At 56.0% G+C, this 23124-nt stretch overlaps 2 protein-coding genes across 9 annotated transcripts in view; one reads left to right on the forward strand and one right to left on the reverse strand.

Moving 5' to 3' along the window:
* The window catches only part of SPTB (spectrin beta, erythrocytic), a 124079-nt gene extending 117962 nt beyond the window's left edge, over window positions 1–6117 (forward strand). The window contains exons 32-35 of the mRNA XM_049611450.1: window positions 2741–2991; window positions 5286–5459; window positions 5701–5743; window positions 5857–6117. Of these exons, the coding sequence (XP_049467407.1) occupies window positions 2741–2991; window positions 5286–5459; window positions 5701–5743; window positions 5857–6024 (636 nt within the window). The 3' untranslated portion in view covers window positions 6025–6117. The remainder of the gene's footprint in view (window positions 1–2740; window positions 2992–5285; window positions 5460–5700; window positions 5744–5856) is intronic.
* Window positions 6118–10393: 4276 nt separating this feature from the next.
* The window catches only part of PLEKHG3 (pleckstrin homology and RhoGEF domain containing G3), a 42427-nt gene continuing 29696 nt past the window's right edge, over window positions 10394–23124 (reverse strand). For 2 of the 8 annotated variants that reach the window (XM_049611457.1, XM_049611451.1), the window contains exons 5-18: window positions 23028–23074; window positions 22767–22917; window positions 22547–22678; window positions 22097–22279; window positions 21196–21288; window positions 20854–20940; window positions 20572–20605; window positions 20140–20238; window positions 17310–17399; window positions 16863–16901; window positions 15537–16420; window positions 14925–15038; window positions 12241–13648; window positions 10394–11766 (exon numbers count right to left, since the gene is read on the reverse strand). In XM_049611457.1, coding sequence (XP_049467414.1) covers window positions 11033–11766; window positions 12241–13648; window positions 14925–15038; window positions 15537–16420; window positions 16863–16901; window positions 17310–17399; window positions 20140–20238; window positions 20572–20605; window positions 20854–20940; window positions 21196–21288; window positions 22097–22279; window positions 22547–22678; window positions 22767–22917; window positions 23028–23074 — 4095 coding nt within the window. In that variant the 3' untranslated portion in view covers window positions 10394–11032. The remainder of the gene's footprint in view (window positions 11767–12240; window positions 13649–14924; window positions 15039–15536; window positions 16421–16862; window positions 16902–17309; window positions 17400–20139; window positions 20239–20571; window positions 20606–20853; window positions 20941–21195; window positions 21289–22096; window positions 22280–22546; window positions 22679–22766; window positions 22918–23027; window positions 23075–23124) is intronic. The other 6 variants (XM_049611452.1, XM_049611458.1, XM_049611453.1 and 3 more) reach the window with 6 other exon arrangements.

Below are 23124 nucleotides of genomic sequence, written 5' to 3' on the forward strand. Positions count from 1 at the left end.
GCAGGACGACGGTCACCACCTCCCCTCCCTTCCCCAACTTTTAGAAGACAGCACGAAGATTTCCTCCTGGAGCCTGGGAAAGGAAGGTCCCTCTGGCCAAAACCACGCCCCATCTTTCTCATCTGTGGCTCCTTCCTTAGCCCAGAAGAGTAGCACTGCCAGCTCTGGGCCTGGGAGGCAGCCAGCAGCCGCCAGACACTTCTACCCCTCACCCTCACCCTCAGCTCCTTCTCAGCCTTGGCCTTCAGGGCAGTCTATTCCACATGAATAGTCAAGGGCACAGAAGAAATGTTTGCATACATTGGAAACTCCCATTTTCTAAAACAAACCTGTGACCTGGCCATTTAACTTTTGATCACACAGGCCAGGTCCTCTGAATTGTACGTACCTGCTAGGGGATGTGGGTCAGGCACTCATTAGGAGGAAGCAGAAGAAAGGTTGAGATTAAGTTGGGAGGCAGTCCTGGAAAAATCTGCCTTTTTTTTTTTTTTTTTTTTTTTTTTTCAGAGGACAGTGCAGAAATGTTAAGAGAATGTAAGTATAGGAAGAATATGTAGACAGTGCCTAGTAAAACCAGTCCTAGGAGGGTAGAGGCTGAGAGGCAAACGTGGCAGAGGGTCTTCTCTGACACCCCATGGCAGGTGCAGGGAACACCCTGGCCCAGGATGAAGGAGAGCAGTGCAGCCAGATGGAGAGGTAGGGGGTGGAAAGAGGCTTTACCTTCTGCATTAATAATCCGCCTCCCAACCTTTATACCCAAGTCAGAGGTTGGCTTGATTGAGTCCAAAGAAAAAGCCCAAACCCAGGCTCCCAGGCTCATCCCTGCCAACTTTGCCCTTCTACCCTGCTAGATGACCCAGGCAGTGCTTTGAGGCCTCTAAATCCCTGTGGCTGGTGCTAGCTCACTGCAGACACTTGAACATACAAGTACTGCAGATGTGTAAAGAGGAGTGTGAACCAGTCACAGCGCTCAAGGGGCTCTAAGGAAAAGATGAAAGACCTAACAATGTGATAAAAACTCAGGTTTTCTAATTCTGGAGTGCATGCTCTTTTGATACCTGTTAGCTGTGTGACCTTGGGTAAGTCACTTAACCTCTCTGAGAATAGATTTCCTTGTAGATTGAAGGCAGTAGACTAGGTTAGTGGTTTTCAAACTTTTCAGTCATGTTATCCTTTATTTAAATGAGATCTTACTGGACTGCCAACTTAAAACTGTTTATTGGACTGTCCTAATTTGATGGAATACAAACATGACCAGCTTTATCTTTCCTCCAATCACTGCCTCAGACCTCTCCATTGAGCCTCTCCTTCTATTCCTTCGTACCATCTCAGGCAATCCTTGGTCACTTCCATCTGCTGAAAAGCCTACCCAGTCTGTTTCAGTTTAAACCTTCAATCTGCTATCCAGTGTAGTGTCCACATTCTCTCATCCTCCATTTCTCTATTTCGGGTTTGATCCGTGGTCTAAAGGACCCACAATGGGGAGCACAGGGTCTCTGCTCTTTTCTGGCTACTCCAGGCCTCCACCTTCAGTTGTGGGGCAAGAAGTAGGGAGTAGAAAAGGGGGCAGTCTCTACTGCGTGGGGAGGTTCTGATCCTCCTGGGTGATGTCCTTGGTCCTTCAGGCATCCAGACGTGGCATAGGACCCTTCCCACCTGGTGCTGTGAGGTCTCCAATAGTCAGGCCTTGGAGACAGGGTCCTGGCCAGATGGCTCAAGCTAGGCTGCCTGCATTGGTGCCCATTTGGCACACACTCCTCTGTGCCCTACCTGGCAGGGAGAGGCTGGCTGCCTCCCCTGCTACCCTCATCCATCCTCCCCTCTTCTGCAACAGGGCACAAAGGCAGATCACCAATGCCTCTGCGTTGGTATAGGTTGGCTGGGGTATAGGTCGGCTCCCCTTCTCCTGGGCATGGAGGCCCCTCGTTGGGCTGGGTAGGGGCAGGAGCACCCCACCCTACAAAGGGAAGTGCAGAGAGGTAAAAGCCACAGCTTTTCCCTGGGGCGATGGCTCCTAACCTGGGGATTCTCCACTTCAGCATTAGAGAGCATGAAAAGCTTATTCAGAAATACCAATGTGCTGACCCCACTCCAGGGTGTATTTTGAAGTTGGGGACTGTAGAAGGCAACCAGGGTTAGGAAACACTGCCCTACTCCCAACAAATCCCTGTCCAGTGGTGGGAGCAGGGCCAGTTGGTCCTGCACCTTGACCCGGGAGGATCTAGGTTCTCCCTTTGTAAGGTGGTAGGGGGACTGAGGGCCTGACCCCTTAGCTCTGGGGCCTTAGCCAGAGCAGGTACCAGCAGAGTTCCCATTCAACGCTCCAGTTGAATAGCACCTTTCTTATGCAATCTTGCCAGAGCCTATATACAACTCAGTTGGAGTCGGAGCACCTCTGCTGAAGCAGGGGTGGGGGGCCTGGAACCAGCAGTGATCCAGGGCTTTGCCAGCTGCATTGGAAACCCCCAGCAGTGAAATCATCACCTAGGCCCCTCAGCTCATTCTAAGAACCTCCTGTCACTATATTGAAAGGTGAGGGAGTGGGAATGGAACCAGAGGCATGGGCGGGGTCTAAGAGAAGCAGACCAGGTGGCTCAGCAAATCAAGGGAAAACCAGGAGGCACACAGCAGTAAGGAAGCAAGGTCAGGAGGGGGCCTCAGACTTCCCAATCCTGCCCAGTAGCCACCTCTGGGTCTGAACCCCCAGCAAGGTGTGCTCCTCCCATATGACCCTGAGCAGGGGGAAGAAGAGAGGCAGTGGCCTCAGGACCTGCAGCCGCCACCCCCTCCAGGGCCACAGGAGGAGAAATCCAGTGGGGATGAGAGGCCCACCACCGAGCCTCTCTATAAAGTCCTGGACACGCCTCTGAGCGAGGGTGACGAACCTACAACGCTGCCAGCCCAGCGGGACCACGGGTACAGCGTGCAGATGGAGGGCTACCTGGGCCGAAAGCATGACCTGGAGGGGCCCAATAAGAAGGCATCCAACAGGTATGAGGCAGGGGCCACCTGCTGGGGGGGCGGGGCGGTTCCCAAGGACTTCTCCACCAACAGAGCCTCAGCAGCATGGGTATGTGTTGGGAGAGAGGGTGCCCTTTGTCTCTGGTCTGAGCACCCCTTTGGGCCAGCCTAGGGGCTACTTGGCACGATGGGAAAAGCCTATCTTCAGTTCCAGTCCTGAGTTCAAATCCTACGCCCTCGTACAAGTTACTCAGCCTTCGTTTCCCCGTTTGCAAAACAGGGATAACGATGATGATAGCATGCCTCTTGGATACAGATACTGAGCCTGACACAGAGTAGGTTCTCAATAATACTAGTTTTTCTTAATCCAGGGCTGGGTAACAGGTAGGTACGTCTTGGCACTAACAACATATCCTTGACCAAGTCCCACTTTTTAACAAATCTGGGCCTCAGTTTCCCCCGCTGTAAAATAGGAGAGGAAGAAGAATGGGGTTGGCATACATGCCTTCTGGAGGTCCCTGCCAGTGCTGTCATACAGCAATTCTGTGACCCTGAGGAACTCATTCGAAGGCTGTGCCCTTTCCTGGCCCTGAGGCAGTTATGTCCTTGAATTCGGTCTGTCCAGAGCTGCTTCTACCCAAGGTCCCTGGGGGCCTCTGTTTTTTGGGGAGCTTTCCAGGGTCCCAGGGACACAGGACAGCTTTGAGAGGTTGAAGGAGCCACATTCCCAGGGCTCCAGGGCTGCATACAGAGCCCGTACTGGGGAGACAGGCTAAAAAACGAATTCAAATTTCAAAAATGAATTTGGGGGACCAACCACCCTGAAGAAGTCTATTGTTTATACAGAGTCCACCAGAAAAGGAGAAACTGAGCACCTGCCGTGCTAAAAATCTTCACAACTGCTCTGTGCTATTGAAGATTCTATTTTCCAGATAGAAAAACAGAATTTCAGAGAAGTTAAGTCATTTGTTTAAGGCAGGATAAGACCCAGGTCCTTCTCAGCAACTGCCTTACTTGGGCTACAAGCTCAAGGAAGGTGGTGAAGGCTAGAGGAAAGGTCCCTGACCCTTCCTGGAGGATCTCCCTCTGGGTGTCAGAAAGCTGGGCTCTGTAAAAATGGCTCTGCAGCCAGCTTATACAGTACAGGTCAAGTTCTCTCTCTGAACTTGCAGTCCTTCTTCCCCATGTGCCCCCAAATTCTTCACCTTCCTGCCTTCCAGAGGGAGGGAGGAGAAAGAGAGCAATGGGGGTTGGGGGGGGGGGGGGGGGGGGGCGAAGGAAGAGGAGGAGGAATAAGAAAAGCTTAATGTTTCCCAGCATTCATTACTGTGAGAGGTAAAAAGGCAACCTGTTTCCCATTGGCCAGTCAAGGAGCTCAGGTCAGCCCACACATTAGCTTATGAGCTCATCTCCCAAACATCAGCTGAGTCTTGATTTGCACAAATATGTATCTTTAAAAAGTGCTGGTGCAGTATACCGTGCATATCTCCATCGACAAAACCCTGCTCTGTTCACTTCACAGTTGTGTGGTAAGGATCAAACATGCTAATGGATGCTCAAGTGCTTTGCAAGGTTAAGTTTACACTATTGGTCTTAGACTCAATAATTCTACTTTTAGAAATTTATCTCGAGGTAAGATCAGAGCTATAGCAAACATTTATGCATGAATGTTTATCCCATTGCTGTTTAAACTGCACTGTTTGAATTTCCAGTAATTACAAGGCCCACCAATAAAGGGATTATTTGTATATATGGTGGGATACCAGATAGCATTCAAAATTATTTTGGGGAAAGATTTGAAGGATATGGGAAAACACTCATGATATAGTGTTAATCTTAAAAGGATATAGATAAAAGCAGGATATGAAATTAAATATTCAGTATAACCCAATTTTCATTATATATGTGAATAGAAGAAAATGTGAATGTGTGAATAGAAAAGACTAGAATATGTAAAATGTTAACAGTAGCTTTTGATGGTGGAATTACAGGCAGATGATTTTTATTTCCTTTCTTAACCATAAAATGTGTTACTATTTTTTTTGTAAGTTTATTTTGAGAGAGATTGAGACAGCAGGAGTGGGGGAGGGGGAGAGAGAGAATCCCAAGCAGTCTCCATGCCGCCAGCACAGAGCCTGATGTGGGGCTCAAACCCATGAAACCGCAAGATCATGCCCTGAGCCAAAACCAAGAGTCAGATGCCCAACAAAATGGGCCACCCAGGCGCCCCTAGTATACTAATTTTTTACAAAATGGTAAAGCTAGAATTCATTACAGAACTGTCATAACCAGACCGTGGGGGACCTGCCTGACTGTTTTCACAGGTCCTGGAACAACCTGTACTGTGTTCTCCGGAACAGCGAACTGACCTTCTACAAGGACGCCAAGAACCTGGCCCTGGGGGTGCCCTACCATGGGGAGGAACCCCTGGCCCTGAGACACGCCATCTGTGAGATTGCTGCCAACTATAAGAAGAAGAAGCATGTCTTCAAGCTGAGGTGAGGCCCTCCTGGCCCATGCCCATTCCCTGCAGGCTTAGTTTGGCATCAGTGGCTGGACAGGGGCCCCTGTAGGAGACCAGCTCCAGGCCTAGCATTTGTCAAATCAAAGAGGCTGATGGTCCAGATTTTTACCTGCCTCTGAGGGTTGTGGTCAGGGGGAGGCTCGGGTCTGTGGGATGAGCCAGCCCTCTGTCCAGGCAGAGGTGGCCACATGGCAGGAAACCTTTTTTTGTCCTAGGCTGAGCAATGGCAGCGAGTGGCTCTTCCATGGCAAGGATGAGGTAAGTACAGGGCAGCCTAGCCCAGACTCCTGCTGACAAAGCAGCAGGTGGCTCCCTCAGAAGTCCCAGGGGCACCCCCCTCCTTTGTGGCCCATGACCCTTCTGCCTTGCAGGAGGAGATGCTGTCCTGGCTGCAGGGCGTGAGCACCGCCATCAATGAATCCCAGAGCATCCGCGTGAAGGCCCAGAGCTTGCCCCTGCCCTCCATCACCGGCCCCGACGCCAGCCTTGGCAAGAAAGACAAGGAGAAGAGATTCAGCTTCTTCCCCAAAAAGAAGTAGCCTCTCTGGAGCCCCGCCAGCAGGACCGAGCTGTGCAGGGACTGGCGGGGCGCCTGGGGCCTCGGGCCTCAGCCCGGGCCAGTCCTCCCCGCAGCCCACCGCCCGGGCCACCCGCTGCCTGCGCCTGCCTGCGCCTGTGATCCGGTGGCCTGGGCCCGCTGTGCCGCGATCCCTGCCTCCGCCCTCCGGCTGACGCCTGCCTCCGCCTTCGTGCAGTCCCGGTCCGGGGGGAAGGCCAGGGACCCCTGTGGCAGGAAATGGTTTCCCAGGCACAGGCCTTCCTCTCCCCCACCCCTCCTCCAGTATGAGGGCCCTCCAACCCCCAAGCCCCATAAAAGCTGGAAAAGAGAGAAGAGGTTCCTCAGATGCTGCCCACTCCCAAAGCAGATCTTGCTTGGGGCCACCTCCCCTTTGGTCACAGCCAGGGAAAGAGAAGAGGACACTGGAAACGCCTGACCTCCCCCTTAGGGGCATGAGGAAGGAGCTTCAGGTAACCACACAGGGCTCTAGCTCTAGGCAAGGGGCCCCTGGGGACCCAGAGGACACAATGGGCCTCCTCCCCACTGGGCTTCCTCAGAACTGGGACTCTCACTTCAAGGGCCACCTGATCCCTTCCCCCTTCTTTCTCTCACCAAAACAAACAAACAAAAAAAACGGTGCAGTCCAAGGTTGGTGGGTCTTATATGCAAGGGCCTCAGGCTGCCTCCGGTGCCCTCTGCTACCACCACAGGTGGTAAAAGGGAGGTAAAAGCTCTCAAGCTGGTCTTCTTAAAACAACAGAGCAGCGTAAGGCTCAGAGGTGAAGGAGACAGACAGACCTGGACACTGCCCAGGGCTCTGCCTCTCCACCCTAGGACCCTCCCCACCTCCCCACCAAACCAGCACAGTACGATTCAGCCCCAGGGCCCCTCAGGGAGACAGTACAGATTCCTAGATACAAGAAAGATGCCCCAGCACCTACAGCAAAGCAGCCCAAAGCTAAATGCCCAGTGTGTCCTGTCTGCAGCTGGTACCATCTGAGGGTGCTGGCTGGACGGACAGCAAAGTTCATGACCTGTCACTCTGGGGTGGCAAAAGAAACCATACCTGGGTATTACCTCCCATATAACACAACCCCTGGACAGCTGGGACAAATGCCGGGTTTGGGCCCTGAAGGTATGGCACCCCTTGCTCCACTTCTCCTGAAGGTCCTGGCCTTGGGTCGTGGGAAAGTCACATGGGTGCAGAGGTCACCCAACGTCCAACACCCCTCCCCCCTTCCCAAAGCATAGCCTAAAGGAGGCCTGCAACAACCTATTTGCCCAGGGATAGCCTTCCCCATGCTGTTAAGGCCAGACTTCTGGAGGGAAGAGGGCACTCGTTCCAACAAGGATCTCCTCCAGCACCCTGAAAGCAATACAGTGCCAGCCCAGCATCCGGACTGGGGTTAGGTCCAAAAGAGGGGTCATGCTGGGGGCAGCAGGTGTTACCCCTGAAGAGACCATAAAAGTCCCAGGGGCTGCTGTTCCATTACCTTCCCCATGAGGAGGCTCAGACACACCCAGATAATTCCTCTGGATGTGGGTGAGGCCCACGTAGCAACTCCAAGGGTAGGCATCCAGAGTCACTGGGCCTTCCCAGGAGCCCCTAGTGCAGGCACAGCTTAGAGATCAATACCACCCTGCCAAGGGGAAGCTAACTTCAGCAGACAAGAACAGGAGGGAAGTTCTCCAATAGAGCCCAGCACCCTCAGATCAGGTGGCCCCACCTTTAGAGCCAGGGTCTTCAGTTGGCCTCTCTGCATCTAATCCTGCATCCCTCTTTGCATCTACAGGAAAGCTAGTATATACCATTCACCAGCCTCTTTCTCCATCTGGGGAAACCAAGGCAGGAGGCAGTGAGGTGACCATACTCAACTGGTGATGAAGAAGGCCTCTAGTGCATCTGAGGGCATGTCCTGCTCCAAGGCAGATAGTGGCAAGAATCTTCCTCCTCTCCCTGGGCCAATCTTTAGGGAGACCAAGGACCACCCTGTCCCCTCCATGTGTGCCAAAGCTGCAACTGAGGTGAGACATTTCCGGCAAGTGACTCCATAGTCCAAAGAATGGAAGGATCCCAAAGGAAGAGGTAGGATTTCACCACCCCGGGTCCCCCAGACTGGCAGCCAGCTGCATGTGGCCCATCTATTGCCAGCTCCCCACACATCCGTCTCCCATCACGCAAGCCCCGAGGCACTCAACCAACAGGACTGAGCCTACAGGAGCCCAGCTTTGGGAGACTGTGCCACCTGGGGCTAAGCTCCTGGTGCCCTGGCAAGGTTTCTTTTTCCCCTCCTTCCGTTTTCTACTTTGCAGTCTTTTAACGGTATTCCCAAACTAGGTTGACACAGCTCCAGTCCACACCAGCATAACAGGCTTCCTCCCCAGGGCAGCTTACACGAAGCTCATTCTGGGCATGGTCAGGCAGTCCTCCTTCCCTCTCTCTTTCCCCTTCACCCCCTGCCTGAACTGATTGGCTGAGGCGGGTATGGAGGGTCCTCAGGCGTCCCCCCGGCCCCCACAACTAGCACCAGTAACAGGAAGCTTGTGGAAGGCCCAGCGTCCCCACCACACCATTTCTCTTTCCTGCCTATTGGAGGGCAACCAGGGTCCCCGGGGTTGGTCCTGGATCTCTCTCCCCTCCCTTTAGTGGGAGCAGACAGGGATCCAGGACCATATGACTTGGTCCTTTGGACAAGCAAGCTCAGGGAGGACACAAGGGAGGAGGAGGCAGCTACACACGACTGCAGCCCTGTTGGGCACAGACCACGCGATCTGGGGCTGGCCCTGGGGCCAGCGGGGCCTTGTCCTCCACCTGCTCAAATGTGCTTCCACCAACCAGAGAAAACCCATTTACTAGTTTTTCTAATAAATCAATAATGCTCCATCTTTCTCACTGATTTGACTGGTTTTGTTTCCCTCTGAACTGGACCAAGGAGGGGTAGTTGAGCAAGGGGGTATCACCATAGAGACAAAGGGACAGATTCTCTGGATTGTCCCTGGAAAAGCCTAGGCCACCACCCAGGAGCTGTGCCTTGCCTGAGACCGAGAGCGCTTGCTCATTCATGCGTTCAGCAAGCCTTTCCCCCACAGAGCTCTGGACAGAGATCTTGGCCCTCACTTGGCCTGAGATTCATCTCCAGAGGGGCGATTTCATTTGGTCATTTGGTCTGGGGTGGGGGTGGGGGGCGAAACAGGCATCGCTATTTTTCAAAAGGCCCCACTGACCATTCTCACTGGTAGTGAGAACCAGTGAGCTGGTTCAGGGCTCACCATCACGCCTAGATGGTTACGGATCACCTGGGGAAGGTGTTCACTGCAACTTCCCAGACCCTACCCCCTGAAAAGTCTGAGGGAGTCTGACAAGCTGTACATCATCCATTTCCTTCGATTTGTAGATAAGCAAAAAGCAAGAGTTTCAGGTGACCCGGCTAGTTAATGGCAAGAGGTTGGGACCAGAACCTGGGCGTCCTCTCCAGTAAATTTATAGCTACTGAGCGTCATACCCCAACACACGCCTCTATCCTCAGCAACTGTGGAAACCGCATAACATTCAAGACAATGGGTAGAACACAGGCTAGCCCTGTCTGCTGCTGCTTTGGAGAGGCCTCCCCTGGCCTCCACTCTTCCCTTGGCCTCTTTAGACTCTGCACTCCTGCCTTCAGGCCGAGTCTGTCCTCTGAGATCAGAAGCTCACGAAGCCCTGACCCACAAGACCTGTGGGAACACACGCCTGCAGGAACAGGGCCAAACAAGGCTGGTGTGCCACAGAGAAAGGGCAGAAAGAAAGCCCAATTAGAAACAGGCAGGCATTCCTAGCCCTTTCAAGAAAAGACTCTTTGAGAACGGGATGAAAACTGAGGTTCCATCCCAGAAAAAATGCACTTGCTCTCTTTACACAATATTGCAGGCCACCTCAAGACATGTCTAGGCTCCAAGTTTAGAATCCTTGCCTTTTAGGATGTCTCTTGGGAACTAGAGAGGGAGAGAAAAGGGCACCAGACGTTGGAAACTTCCGCCTGTTAGAAAAACGTTCCATTCATTTCCCCCACCTTGTTTAGTTGAACTTTGGTCCTTGAGGAAGCTAAAACCTGGCCTGGTCCCTCCACCCCCAACTCCCGCCACCGACAGGATGCCAGGCTGGGGTAGACAGAAAACAAGTTCCCTCCTGCACACGCTGCTGCCCCAGCCTCCCCGGCGAGCACCCTGGTGCCTTATGCTCTGTGAGCACAGATGACGAATGAGTGACTGTGACAGCAACAACCCCCGCAGCCCGCCTCCCTAAGACATCCCTGGCCTTGATCAACCGTCCCCACCCCAGTGAGGCCCAGTGAGGAGCCACACACAGGCCGGTTGGTCAGCAGTGGTTATTGAACCATTGGCAAATAATGAAATGTATATACATTAGTGACAACCACAGGATCAGCAAGACAACCTACAAAAGTACCTGAACTGAGCGCGTTACACTCTTCACGGGAGAGGAATCCACAACAAAAGAACACACACAAACTCTCACCTGCACACACAAATATACCGCGGGATGGGAAGCAATAAATTATGGGCCTGGTTCCTGCCTGGATCCTAAGGAAAGACACAAAGAGGAAAGCCTCCCCAGGCCACCTCCCCACGACTCCTCCGGGTGGGCGCCTCAGCCCGGCAGTGGTCAGCCCAACACTGGAGGCCTGAGCACGACTTGCTCTCCCTGGGAAGAGAAGAGCTTAAATATTCAGCTTCTCACCGAAGAACTATATACAAGGGAAGTGGTCACACTGGCCTCGGTGGGAAGAAAGGCTCAACTGGGCCCGTGGAAAATCGCCCCGAGCCCAGAGGTGCGCCAGCCGGTTCCCGGTGAAGACACTTGCCGGGTACACCAGAGCATTCTTCCAGGGGCCCTTGTGAGCAGAGTGAGCCAGGCCTGAGGGCAAGCCTGCCGTGGTCCCTCTCCGTCCCCCCCGCAGCCACATGGCTCCTCCCTCTCCTTGGACTCAGAGTCACCCTACGGAGTTCAAGGCCTGGAATTTCTCCCTCAGGTTTCTCACTCTGCCCTGCTGGCCTGGGTCCACTGGGTCCCTGGGACCCTCTTCCTTTGGCCAATACTCCGGACTCCTGGAAATCCCAGACTCCTGGAAATCCAGGCCCTGTCCCACCGCGGCTGCTGGTGAGCTTGGTCTCTGCCCACTGCCCTCCTCCAGCCCCGCAGCGGGGCAGGGCAGAGGCCCCTTCTCCATGACGATCACCCGCCCGTTGTTCTCCAGGGTGAGGTCCGCGGTGACATACAGGGCTTCCTCTCCGACCGGCCTGCTTTGGGGCAATCCCCCAGGGGGCTGGGGCTGGGTGGCCTCTGGGTCTGCCCGGCCCCTCTTGGCGCCCACGCTGCAGCAGCGGCCCACCTTGCCCGCCAGAGGGGGCTCCACCATGTTCTCCGGCACCGAGCGGCTCCGGTTGACAGGCTGGCCACGGGGCCGGCCGCCCTCGGCCTGGAATGCCTCGTCGTGGGAGGTGTACTTGGAGCAGAGCTCTCGGACGTCAGGCCAGTTGAAGGTCTCAGTGTCGAAGGGGCTGAGGGGGCTTCGAGAGGAGGGCCGGACCCCAGGCGAGGTGGTCCTCGGGCTGGCAGCGGTGGGGCTGAAGGAGCAATGCCGAGGAGAGCAGGGCTTGGGCGGGCTATGCTCCGGGGCCACCGTCTGCTCATCGTTGAGGAGGGACAGCACCGGCTTTCTCTTACCTGTGGGGAGAGAGTGAGCTGACTGACCCACTGGGCGGGAGGGGAGAGGGCAAGTGAGGACTCAGAACTGCCTTCTGCTCCCACTCCAGGCAAGGCTGCTTACTGGGGTTTGGGTTGTGATGGCAGAGAAGTCACATTCACCATCCACGGCCCCTTTATCGGAGGGCAATGGGAAGAATGAGGAAAAGGCAGCTGGACGTGGGGTCAGGAGTCACAGGAAAAGACGAGAGCTTCCTCCCCTGGAAGAGCGGGCCCATGGCCACGTTTCCCCCAGGTCTCTGCTCCACAGGAAGGGCCAGGGGAGGGCGGTGAGGGTGTTACAGCAGGGCCACGCACCGCCCTGCGTGTGGAGTCCAGCCCTCTCTTTGGTCATGGTTCTACAGGGTCACCTTCCTCCAGGAGCCAACCTGCTCCTCAAAAGCTCTTCCACCCCAGACTTGCGGGAAGGGCCCACCCCCCACCCCCTCATTGTACCTTTGCCACCCGAGGGCGCTCCAGCCTCCTCCGGCAGGCAGGGAATGGTGGGAGCCGCCTTTCCCCACTGGAGTGGTGGCCTGGCTGGCACAGATTTGCTCTTGATCCGCAGGCTGTACTGGCGGGCCAGCTGGTAGACCTTGTTCTTGACTCGCTCGCTCACGCGGCCATCCATCACGTGGGAGAGCTGGACGATGCGCGGGTGCAGTGGAGCCACCAGCTCCCCCTGGACGTCGCCACTCAGCTCCTTCACGAGCTCCTTCAGCTCCCGGGCCAGGTGGGCCGGGCTGGGCCGCTCCGTGGGGGAGGCACTCTCAGGGGAGGCAGCGGCCGACTCCTCAGTGATGGCCCCCAGTTCGTGCTCCTCCAGGATGAAGAGCGGTTCGTGCAGGTCAAAACCATTGGCCTGGCCTTGGCCAGGCCCCTTGTGAGAGCTCTCCCCGGGAGACTCCATTCCCTCCCAGATCTTTACAATTTCTGAAGACGGCCTGAACTCAGCATCTGTGATAGGAGCCGGCTCCCCAGCGCTCGCCTGGCTGGGGCCTGGGAGGTCAAACATAGCCCACGAAGCCGGCCGGGAGCCCACCTGCCTCCTGTGCCCCAGCGGAGCCGTGGGCTCTGGGTCCTGCCTGGGAAGGCTGTTGAATCTGGAAACGGAGTTCCTCACCAGCCCTTTGGGGATGTAGGAGAGGCTCTCTCGGCGTCGGATGCTAAAGCCCGCGTCATGGTGCTCCGCGTTCTCATAGTAGCTCTTGATCTTGTCCAGCAACAGCCGGTCTCGGGTGGAGAGTGCCGATTCCTTCTTCTTACAGGAAGACCTGTCGGGCTCTGCAGGGCAGCCTGGACTCGGGGGCTCCGTCCCGTTGACCGAAGGGCTGCTCTCCGTGGCCACGCCCACACCACTGTCCACCTCTGGGGGCGGCTGCAAGCCTAGGGCGTCGGTGGTGCTGCCACGCCGGGCCGAGCCCTTCTCGCTGCCCTCTAGGCTGAGCACGCTGCTGCTCCGGCTTGTCAGCCTCGGGCTCCCAAAGCCGCTGGCCTTGCCATCCTCCTGGGCCAGGCTGCTCCGCCGAGAGAAGCTGCTGACGAAGCGCTCGGCAATGATGCTGGCCTGGTCCAGCACAGAGGGCGGCAGGAGGCTCTCGGGCTCCTGCGTGGCACCCACGTCCTCCTCCTCCTCCTCCTCCTCCTCCTCACTGCTCAGAGTCTTAAGGTCCTCGGTGCTCTCAGCCACCACAAAGTCCACCATGTCACCCGGGGGGGCCATCCCCAGCAGCTCCTGGTGGGCATCAAGCTGTGTTTCCAGGACTTCTGGAGACTCCATGTCTGAGGGCACCTCCTCGATGCTGGCACCTTCCACAGCAGCAAATACTTCCTGCTCTGTCTCAGGCTCAGGGTCTGGCTCAACCTGGGATAACAGAACTCATGTGAGCCAAAACCCTCCCTCATGAGATCCAAAGGATAAGCGGACAGCACAACCTGCTCTCTCGGTTCAGTGAGAGGGCATGCAGTTTAGGACCAAAGGCAATGAGAATGAGTACAACTCAAGAGTGGGGAAACAGGTCCTTAGAGAGAAGAATGTGGTGATGACCCCCAGCCATCATGCAGCGAGGGGGCTTGGGTCGTAAAACCCAAGGACAATTCTAAGAACACATATTGGGTGGTGTTGGCACCTCTCAGTGGCAGCCTGCCTGGGAACCAGAGGGACAAGGTGGGAGCATACAACACAGGGTATGCCTGATGGAGAGGCAGCTCCCTAAGGCCCTAGAGGCCACATGGGGGTTGTTCTGGGTTCAGACCCACCTTCCCTGAGGGGTAAGGGCCTCCTGTGTGGATGAGGGTCCACAGTGCAACAGGACCCCATGCTAGAGTCCTGTCAGAGGGTGAAGACCGGCATCTGGCTCCTACCAGCCAGCCTCTGGCCCTATGCACAACTCTGCAGATGCCCAGCAGACAGGCAAGGAAGGAAGCAAATTCAAGAACTTCCTCCTGACCACCTTGAAGGTGATCTGAACCACGAAACCAGCCAGTACAGGCAGCCTTCCACAGGGACCTTCGGGAAAGAGAGCAAACATGCTACATTCTAAGGAATCAGACCCAATTCCAATGGTTCTAGTCCCAAGTCTGCAAAGCAGGACCCATGGTTTAGGCCTGCGTGCCAAGAAGTGGAAGGGGGGCTTCTGAGTCACAGGTTCTGACCTCAGCTCTGCCCCTCAGCAGCTGCCTGATGTCAGGCAAGTCACTCAACTTCTCTCAGCCTCTTTCTACCTGAGCTGTTGCAGGCAACAGAAGGAAGAAACAAAACATCGGACAAGCAGGAAGTGCCCAGATGTCAATACCCAGGTGGGCACAGGTGTGACTTAAATGTCTGGCATGCTGGCGGGGGCAGGGCCTTACGCCCTATACCAGGAGGCCTGGCTGAAGGGACCTAAAATCTGGTCACTTCCACGAATATGGCCCTTGACGAGAGTCTGCACCTGCCCAAAGAAAGGAGCTGCCCGCTCACACTACCACACGCTCACAGGCCAGACAGGCTTCCTAAAGGGGCAAAGAGTCCTGGGGTGTGGAGGAGGGGATCTGTCCCCACGGGCCCAACAGGAGAGCCCGTGCCTGGAAGCCCCACCTGCAGACCAGGTGCTCCGGGCACTCCCGCACCGTCCCCCTTCTGCCTGCCGGCCACTCACCTCTGGCAGCGAAGAGGTGGACTCAAAGCTCATGCGCTTCTCAGCACTAGTGGGAGACCGGCCGCCGGGCCTTCTGCGGCTCTTGGGGCCTTCAGACTCCCTACGCCCCTTCTCCTGCAGGAAGCAGAGGGCCATCATCAGCTCCTGGGACAGCTGGGAGCTCGTCCCTTCTGCAGCCCAACGTGGGCAGAACCTTCTGAGCCCCCAAGGCGGCTGGGCTGTACCGAGAGCCAGCCTGAGACCTGAGCCATTCCACAGTCAACCTGAACTGCAAGGTCTGGGGATGCAGAAATCCCTGCCAGGTGCGCAGCCTCAGGAAAGTCCAACCCGCCTGCCCCTTCCAGCCCCGCTGTGTGCTGGCTTCTCCCCCTTCCCCACCGCCCCCATCCCATTAGTCATGCTCACTGGGGAGTAAGCTAGTTCACGCCCAGTACTGGAACAGCACATGCCAGGGGCTCACCGGGGCGTGACAGCAGGCGAGGGGTTAGGTGCTGATGGCAGGAATGAAGGAACAGGACGGAGGGGTGGGAGGGCAGGGGAGAGAACTCCCGGATGGGCATGCACTCGCCAGGGAACATGCAAGGAGGAGGGGAGATCAAAGAGACACCTCACCATAGCGCCCCGGGAGAAAAGTAAAGCGTTGGCCCGATAGTGCCAGCAGTGGAGGGCGGCCAGCAGGGAGCTGGCAAAGTCGGCTACCTGCTCCGCCACTGCCAGGCTCTCCTCCTCCTCCTCCTCCGAGCCTTGGGGCTCCAGCCTGGCCCCCTTCTCGCTGCCTTCATGCCCTGCCAAGTCTTCCAGAGACACCTGAAAGGCCTGCTCCTCCTCCTCCTCCTCCTCCTCCTCCTCCACCACCTCCTCCTCCTCCTCCTCCTCTTCCTCCTCCTCCTCCTCCTGCTCCTCCCGGGCAGCCCCTTCAGCCTCTGGCTGTATGCCCTGAGCACGAGGAGGCCGCCCAAAGTCCAGGAGAGCGCCGGCACTGCCTGCATGCTGTTCAGAGCACAAGACCCCCTCGTGACCAGCCTCTGGGCAAGCCCCCTCCTCCTGCCAGCGGCTGGGGTGGGGAGGCTTTACCCAGAGAAAGCCACACTTAAACACCCAACCCCTGGTGTCCACCAGGGCCCAGTGAGGGTGGGGGTGGGGTTCCTCAAGGTGGAAGGCTGGGACCTGGAGCCTGGTCAGGAACTCAAGACCCAGTGAGGTCTGCCTGCCCCAGAGAGAGAAAATGGAGAAGATCCAGGCTGGGCCACCACCAGGGTACCATTCCAGGAAAAGGGTACAGAAGGGTCCCCAGGGCAAGGGCCATGGCTTATTCGTCTCTGTGACTCTCAAGACAGAGGCCACCACACAGGAGGTGCTCGATAGGTATTTATGGAATGCATGAAGACAGTGAGAGCTGAAGGGGCGGGGGCGCTGACCCGGCAGCCCCACCCCCCCTCCGTCAGGCCAGTCCTCTCTGCCCATCGGCCTTACCTTCATTCCTGCTGTTCCGCCTGCTGCCACCACAGGGTCCCAGCACGCAGGCAAGGGGGAGGGGAGAAGAGATGGGTAAGCAGGAGGAAGAGCCTCTTTACAGAAGCCAGGAGCCCCCTGGGGAAGGGCTCCCACTCCCAGAACCCTCACCCGGTCTCCTGGGCTTTCAAAGGAATGACTGACAGAGCAGAGGCCCTGGGAGATGCAGAGCGGCACAGGCCTGTGTGTGTCACTCTCTCCTGCTGTTCCCCGAGGACAGGGTGCAAGGAGTGTGTGAGGAGGGAGGACTCAAGCCCCCTCCCCAGACAGCAAGGGATGAGGCCCACCTCCAGGGAGGAAGGAGGAAGGGAGGCAGCGTCCCCTCTAAACTGTCCTCAGTACCCCCACCCAGAAGGCTACCTGTGTCACACCTCCCTGCCCCTACCCGAGAGCTTGCCGGGAAGGCCCGGCCATGCTCACACTCACCTTTCTCACTGAGTTGCCTGAGCAGGTGTCTGGTGGGCTCTGAGAAGGAAAGCGAATGGACAGTCAGTGCAGGCCTGGAAACAGGCCTGGCCCCGGTCCCATGCTCACAGCGCCACCGACACCACCAGCTCAAAGTTCCCTCCAGCTTGGCTGCCATTCAGCTCTGGGGCTCCGTACCTACCGCACAGGGAAGCAGGGCCCGGGCCACCCCCAGCCAGCACCAGGAGCAGCTCTGCCCACAATCGCTGCGTTAGTGCACCTCGCCCAGGGCCCTCAGTTCCGGAGCCAGAGCCCCATGCTGCCTCCTAGGACCAACCGGCCACGTCTCTGGAGATGCCTGGCTCTACCTCAAGCCCCACCCGCCCTGCAAGAAGCACATCAGCGCATTAGCGACACCCGAGGCCCGGCCCCCTCGCAGCACCCCTGGCTGGAAAGCAGAGGTCGCACCCGACTTCCTACGGCCCTTAAGGCCTGGCTCCGTGAAGCCTCGCTGCCCGCTGGGGAGTGATGCCCGGCTGAACAGGGGCTGACCGGGCTCTGGGAACAAGATACAAAACACACCCATTAGGCTGATGGTGTCAGCACCGTGTACCCCAGCCTTTCTGAAGACAGACCTGAGACAGACAGGCAGGGACAAGAGGACATGTGTCGAGGGACCGCTCCACGCAGTCTTGACCTTAGCCCATACTGTTCTTGCCCCACTGGTGTTAACTGGGCAGCCCACTATAAACTTGGGGGGCAGAAGGAAAATCTACCGAGGTCTCCGGGCTGTTCCCGAGCAGGGGAGCACACTGAAGTTTTTTCCACTGAGGTGTGGGTGTGGGTACACGCATAACATAAGTAAATGTTAATCCGACTGTTTTTTTTAAGTGAGAAAAGTAGAATGCCCTACTCTTTCACCTTAAAGCTTGTAATCAAGAATATTTTGTAAGTGACAAGTAATGACAGCAGCACCTTCCGTATCCAGGGTGTACTTCTCTGCCCAGCTCAGCAGTCGGGAAGGAGGAGGCCCGGAGGCAAGAGAGTAGGTGGCTCCATGCGTCACGGCAGTGCTAGCACTGGGCCTGTGTCTCCCTCTCAGCAACTTCCTGCCCCCCCTTTTTTGTTTTTTTTTAAACACTTTTTTAAAAGTAATCTCTACACCCAGGGTGCCTAGATGGCTCAGTCGGTTAAGCGACCGACCCTTGATTTAGGAGTTTGAGCCCTGCGTCAGGCTCCGTGCTGACAGTGTGGAGCCTGCTTGGGATTCTCTGTCTCTGTCTCTGTCTCTGTCTCTGTCTCTCTCTCTCTCTCTCTCTGCCCCTGTCACGCACACTTTCTTTCTCCCCCTCAAAATAAATAAACTCAAAAAAAATTATTTTAATAAAAAAATAAAATACTCTCTACACCCAACATGGGGCTCAAACTCATGACCCCAAGATCAAGAGTCGCATGCTCCACCGACTGAGATGGCCAGGGGCCCCTTGCCGGCCTGTCTTTACCCACACTTCTTACAAGTTCAGTCAGCTGATTTCAAACAACACAAGTGGGGAGAAGAGCTACAGGCGAGCACACTACCACAGACGAGAACCAACGCTCCGGGTTAAGGACAGACACCACACGACGAACGCCACTGCCCTAGCGGTTCACAGGCCGCAGCAGTCTCCAGAAAGGGGAAAGTTCAACTGCGGTCAGCATCCTCTACCCCGAAAGGCTCAAGAGCAGGCAGCATGTTTTAGAAAGATGTTTGTTTCAAGGCACCTGGGTGGCTCAGAGTCAGTTACGTGTATGACTTCGGCTCCGGTCAGGATCCCAGTGTTTGAGCCTCACGTCGGGCTCTGTGCCGACAGCTCCGAGCCTGGAGCCTGCCTCGGATTCTGTGTCTCCCTCTCTCTCTGCCCCTCCCCTGCTTGCACACTGTCTCTCTCTCTCTCAAAAATAAATAAACATTAAAAAAATTTTTTTAAAAAAAGGAGAGATGTTTGTTTCATAATGGTTGAAACTAAAGTATGAACACAAGTAAATAGAACACGACTCCATCCGTGTTCACGGGCTAAAGTCTCAGTCTTGTGGAAACTTAGCTCTAAAACAGCTCATTTCCTGAGTGCCTTGATAGCTGCAGTTTGGACACTGATGTTATGACAGGCGGTACTGCTGTTTCAACCACCACCACCATCATCACCTCCATGATCCAGAAGCTTCCAATGCAAAGCTATGGCAGGTTAAAGGGGAACGCTAGAAGGGCAGGAAGAACGTTACAGAAAAAAAGGAAAACAGAAAGGGCCAGAAACGTACAAAGTAACACCCTCAGTTTGGGGCTTTTAACAATACGACATCGTAAAACTTTTGCAACCATAGCAAATTTGCCTAGGGTTTAAGGTCCATTGGGAGGAACATATAACAAAACAAAATCACAAAAGCTTTCCAGAGACAGCTTGGTTCCACCTTCCAGAAAACCAAAGCCCACGTGTCAATCCACATAGTTGTTCAGGGGACCCGTGGGTCACAGCCAGTCAAAGCCCAGTGCACCACGGAGATCTAAGCCAGGACAGTGCTGCCCATACTGCCAAATCTTCTCTCCAGGGGTTTCTGAGACATTTCTCATTCCAACTCTCACCTCGTCTATGTCTGGTAGGTACCAGCTGAGGCTAAGTCTGTCCCTGGGCCTCGGACTGAAGAGTACAAACAGACGAACAGACGTAGAATACACACACTTATCACCCCCAGAGCTAAGAATAAACGCAAGGCTCTCTCTTTTTCAACAGACGATTCATTCCAGTAACTCCAAGTACATAGCAGCAAGCCCAGTCATGGAAGAAAACCCAGCAGAGGAAAACTGAACTTTTCCTGAGACCCAAAGTAAATATTTCCTGTCTGGATTTGGTGCCACTTGACATCTAACTCGTTTTCCCCGCGTCCTGCCTCTGCTCTGCTCCAGAACTGGGCTGGGGATCACCCATGATGTCTGAGCGTCACTCCTGGCTGGGCTCCAGGATTCTGAATGGCCAAGGAATAAGGTTTCAGTCGCGGGAAAGCTAAGGGGCACCGAGCCCTGAGTAAACTAGCATTCCCAGGGTGCGGGAAAAGGTGGGCTGCCCAACCCTGGGGCACAAGAAGGGCCCGAAGCAGGAGCACTGGGAGGGGTGCTCTACATGTGCCCAGCAACCCTCCCGGGACCTGCCCTTTCCCAAGATGTCCGGAGAGGTGACAGCCAGCCCCAAATGCTGCTGCACACAGTCCCCCTCCTGGCCCAGAGTCCTCCGAGGAAGCGTCTCTGCCCACACAGCCCTTCCCTTACCAGACTGCCGGCGCCCCTGCCGCACGTGGGTGGACACTTCGTCCTGGGAGGACCAAGCCTTCTTCAGGCGCTCCGGGCTGCAGCGGTACCGACTGGGATCTGCACACGAGATTCACAATCAGCCTTGGCCTAGACTCTGACTATACCTGACCACACTTCTGCTGCGCGCCCCAGCTCCAGGGGCCAGAAGCCTCCAGAGCTCCCTTCTCTTCCATCTTCCATCCAGGAACGTGAGGCACTAGGAGTCGCACCTGCCAACAGGACCATGCCCTTGACCTTGCAGCAGACCTCTAGCCTTTGACAAAAGGAGCTTCCCTTTCCCATCCTCTCTGCTCCCTGCAATATAAGCAGTAGGCAGAGCTTCCCCAGGATGCAACGTGACCTAGAGATGTGCACAACTAGGGGCAAAGCAGGCAGAAAGGGCACACTTACAGTAGGAGTCCATTTCCAAGATGGCTTCCTTGGCCTGGAAGGAAAGGAAACACCCTGTTACCACCTCACTATGTGCTGTGCCTCCCTTGCTCCACCAGCTCGGCTCTTACTACACCAGGACACCCGCAGTGCTAGGCTGAGGCCGAGGGCATAGGCTGATCCCCACTGTCGAGTGGAGCCAACGTCCAGAGGGTGAGGCACTGGTGGGCCCCTGGCCCTGGCTGAGGATCACCTCTCCCTGCAGCCCATCAGGGGCTAGGTGGGGTACCCCCCGGCACTCACCTTCTGGGGGATAGTGGTGTGGTGGTTCTCCAGGATGAGCCTCTTGATGTGGTGAGTCCAGCTCCGTTTCTCCTCCACTGTCTTGGCCTGGAAGGACCCGAGGGAGAGGGAGCCAGGTGTTATTATCACAAGACTGAAGCCGTCCACCGTAGGCCACGCTTGTCAGGGGGGCAGCGGCAGAAAGATGGCCTGTGCTGGGGCCTCTGTGAGGTTATCTTAACTCCCCAACACAAGCCTGAGAGATGTCCACAATGATCTCTACCTTCCAGAGAGAGACACTGAGGCTCAGTAGAGCCAAGCGAGCTGAGAAGGCAGGTCTGTCCCCAGCCTCCCAACCCTCACCTGGATGTTGTACTGCTGCTTGCTGTGCTTATAGTGGGTGACGGTGAAGCACAGGGAGTCTCTGGTGCTTTCGATCAGCATCAGGGAGGAGCACTGGGGCAGAGAGAGAGTGCAGTCAAGCACAAGAAGGGACACTGGGGGGGTGGGAGTGACCTGGGGCCCCAGCCCCTCGAGACCATCTGGGGAGGCAGGAAGAGTAATCTCAGAAGGATAGAGCTGTATCCACACCAACCCGGAGCCCATGAAGAGGTCAAGAAGTGCAGCCTGGGGGCGTCTGGCTGACTCAGTCAGTAAAGCATGTGACTCTTGATCTTGGAGTTTTAGGTTCGAGTCCCACACTGGTGGAGAGATTACTTCAAGATAAAATCTTTTTTTTTAAATTAATTTATTTTTATTTTATGAGAGAAAGCAGAGGGAGAGGGAGAGGGAGAGGGAGAGGGAGAGAGAATCCCAAGCAGGCTCCACGCCCAGTGCGGAGCCTAACTCGGGGCTCCATCCCACGACCCCGGGATCATGACCTGAGTCAAAATCAAGAGTCCAACACTCAACTGACTGAGCCACCCAGGCGCCCCAAAAACAAAATCTTTAACATTTATTTATTTTTGAGACAGAGAGAGACAGAGCATGAACGGGGGAGGGCCAGAGAGAGGGAGACACAGAATCTGAAACAGGCTCCAGGCTCTGAGCTGTCAGCTCAGTGCCTGACGCGGGGCTTGAACTCACGGACTGCGAGATCATGACCCGAGCTGAAGTCGGCCGCTTAACCGACTGAGCCACCCAGGCGCCCCAAAAACAAAATCTTTAAAAAAAAAAAAAAAAAAGGGTCTGGAGATTGGCCCACTAAAATGGGGGAAGTGGAGAAGGAGTGGAGGGGCAGAGAACATGACAGCAGCCTGGTTACCGGGATATGACTCTTGTAGACAAAGTGATCGCCTCGCTTCTTGGTGATGAGCAGAGCTTTGTCAAAGAGGAAGAAGGTTCTCTCGTTGCGCACGCGGTGCACGCGGAACGTGCCCTCCAGGACGAGCTCCCCGTAGATGGTCAGGTCTGGTCCCTTCCAATTGATGAGCAGTGACTGAATCTCCTGCAGCAGAGAAGCAGGGAGCCCCAGAGTCAGGCTGCTCATGACACTCTGGGGACTGCGTGAGCCCCAGAAAACTCCTGCAGACACAGCCACCACCTGCATCCGCCAGACACACGCTGCCACAAGGGCTCGCCACAGAGAAGCCCACCCCACAGGGAAACGAGCCCTCAGCTCACCGCAGCAGGCGGCCACATGCGCTCTCCCAAGCGCCACCCCACCTCGCCCCACCACCCCTGCGAGTCCCTCCAGCCGCCAGCCCTGCAGCACCTGGAGCCGGACTGCATGCTCGTGCCTCCTCTTCATGTCATTGATGTACCAGGCCACGCAGGTCATGGTGTCAATGGCATCCTCCACCACCTCGAAGCCATCTTCTTCTTCATCAAAATGTTTGGCGATTTCCTGTGCGGGAGACAGGCGCTCAGGCGGCCCAGACTCAGGCCCTGCCTCTCCCCTGGGCCCCGCATCCTCAGGAAGACCTCTGGGTTACCTGGAGCAGCAGGTGGTACTTGAGGATGCGCTGGACGGGCTTCAGCAAGTAGGAGCCCAAGGGCAGAGAGTGCTGTAGCAGCTCCTGCCGGTCCCGAAAGAACTTGGCCTGTTGCTTGTCCCGCATGCACTCGGTTAGGGCAGCCACTGAGCTGGGAGGGGGGGAGGCGGCCGTCACTGCCTGGGAAGGCCTAGATGGGGGCGTGTGGTGCTCCAGGCCCACCAAATAACTCTACCTCCCCTCTCCACCCCAATTACTCACTTGGGGTAGTTGTTGCAATACTGGGTGTAGATATCAAACTCTTGGCTCTAAGAAGAGACCGAACAAAGATAGTGATTTCTGGGAGGCTGCAAACTTG

Source organism: Panthera uncia (genome assembly GCF_023721935.1).
Source record: "Panthera uncia isolate 11264 chromosome B3 unlocalized genomic scaffold, Puncia_PCG_1.0 HiC_scaffold_1, whole genome shotgun sequence".
Lineage (NCBI taxonomy): Eukaryota > Metazoa > Chordata > Mammalia > Carnivora > Felidae > Panthera > Panthera uncia.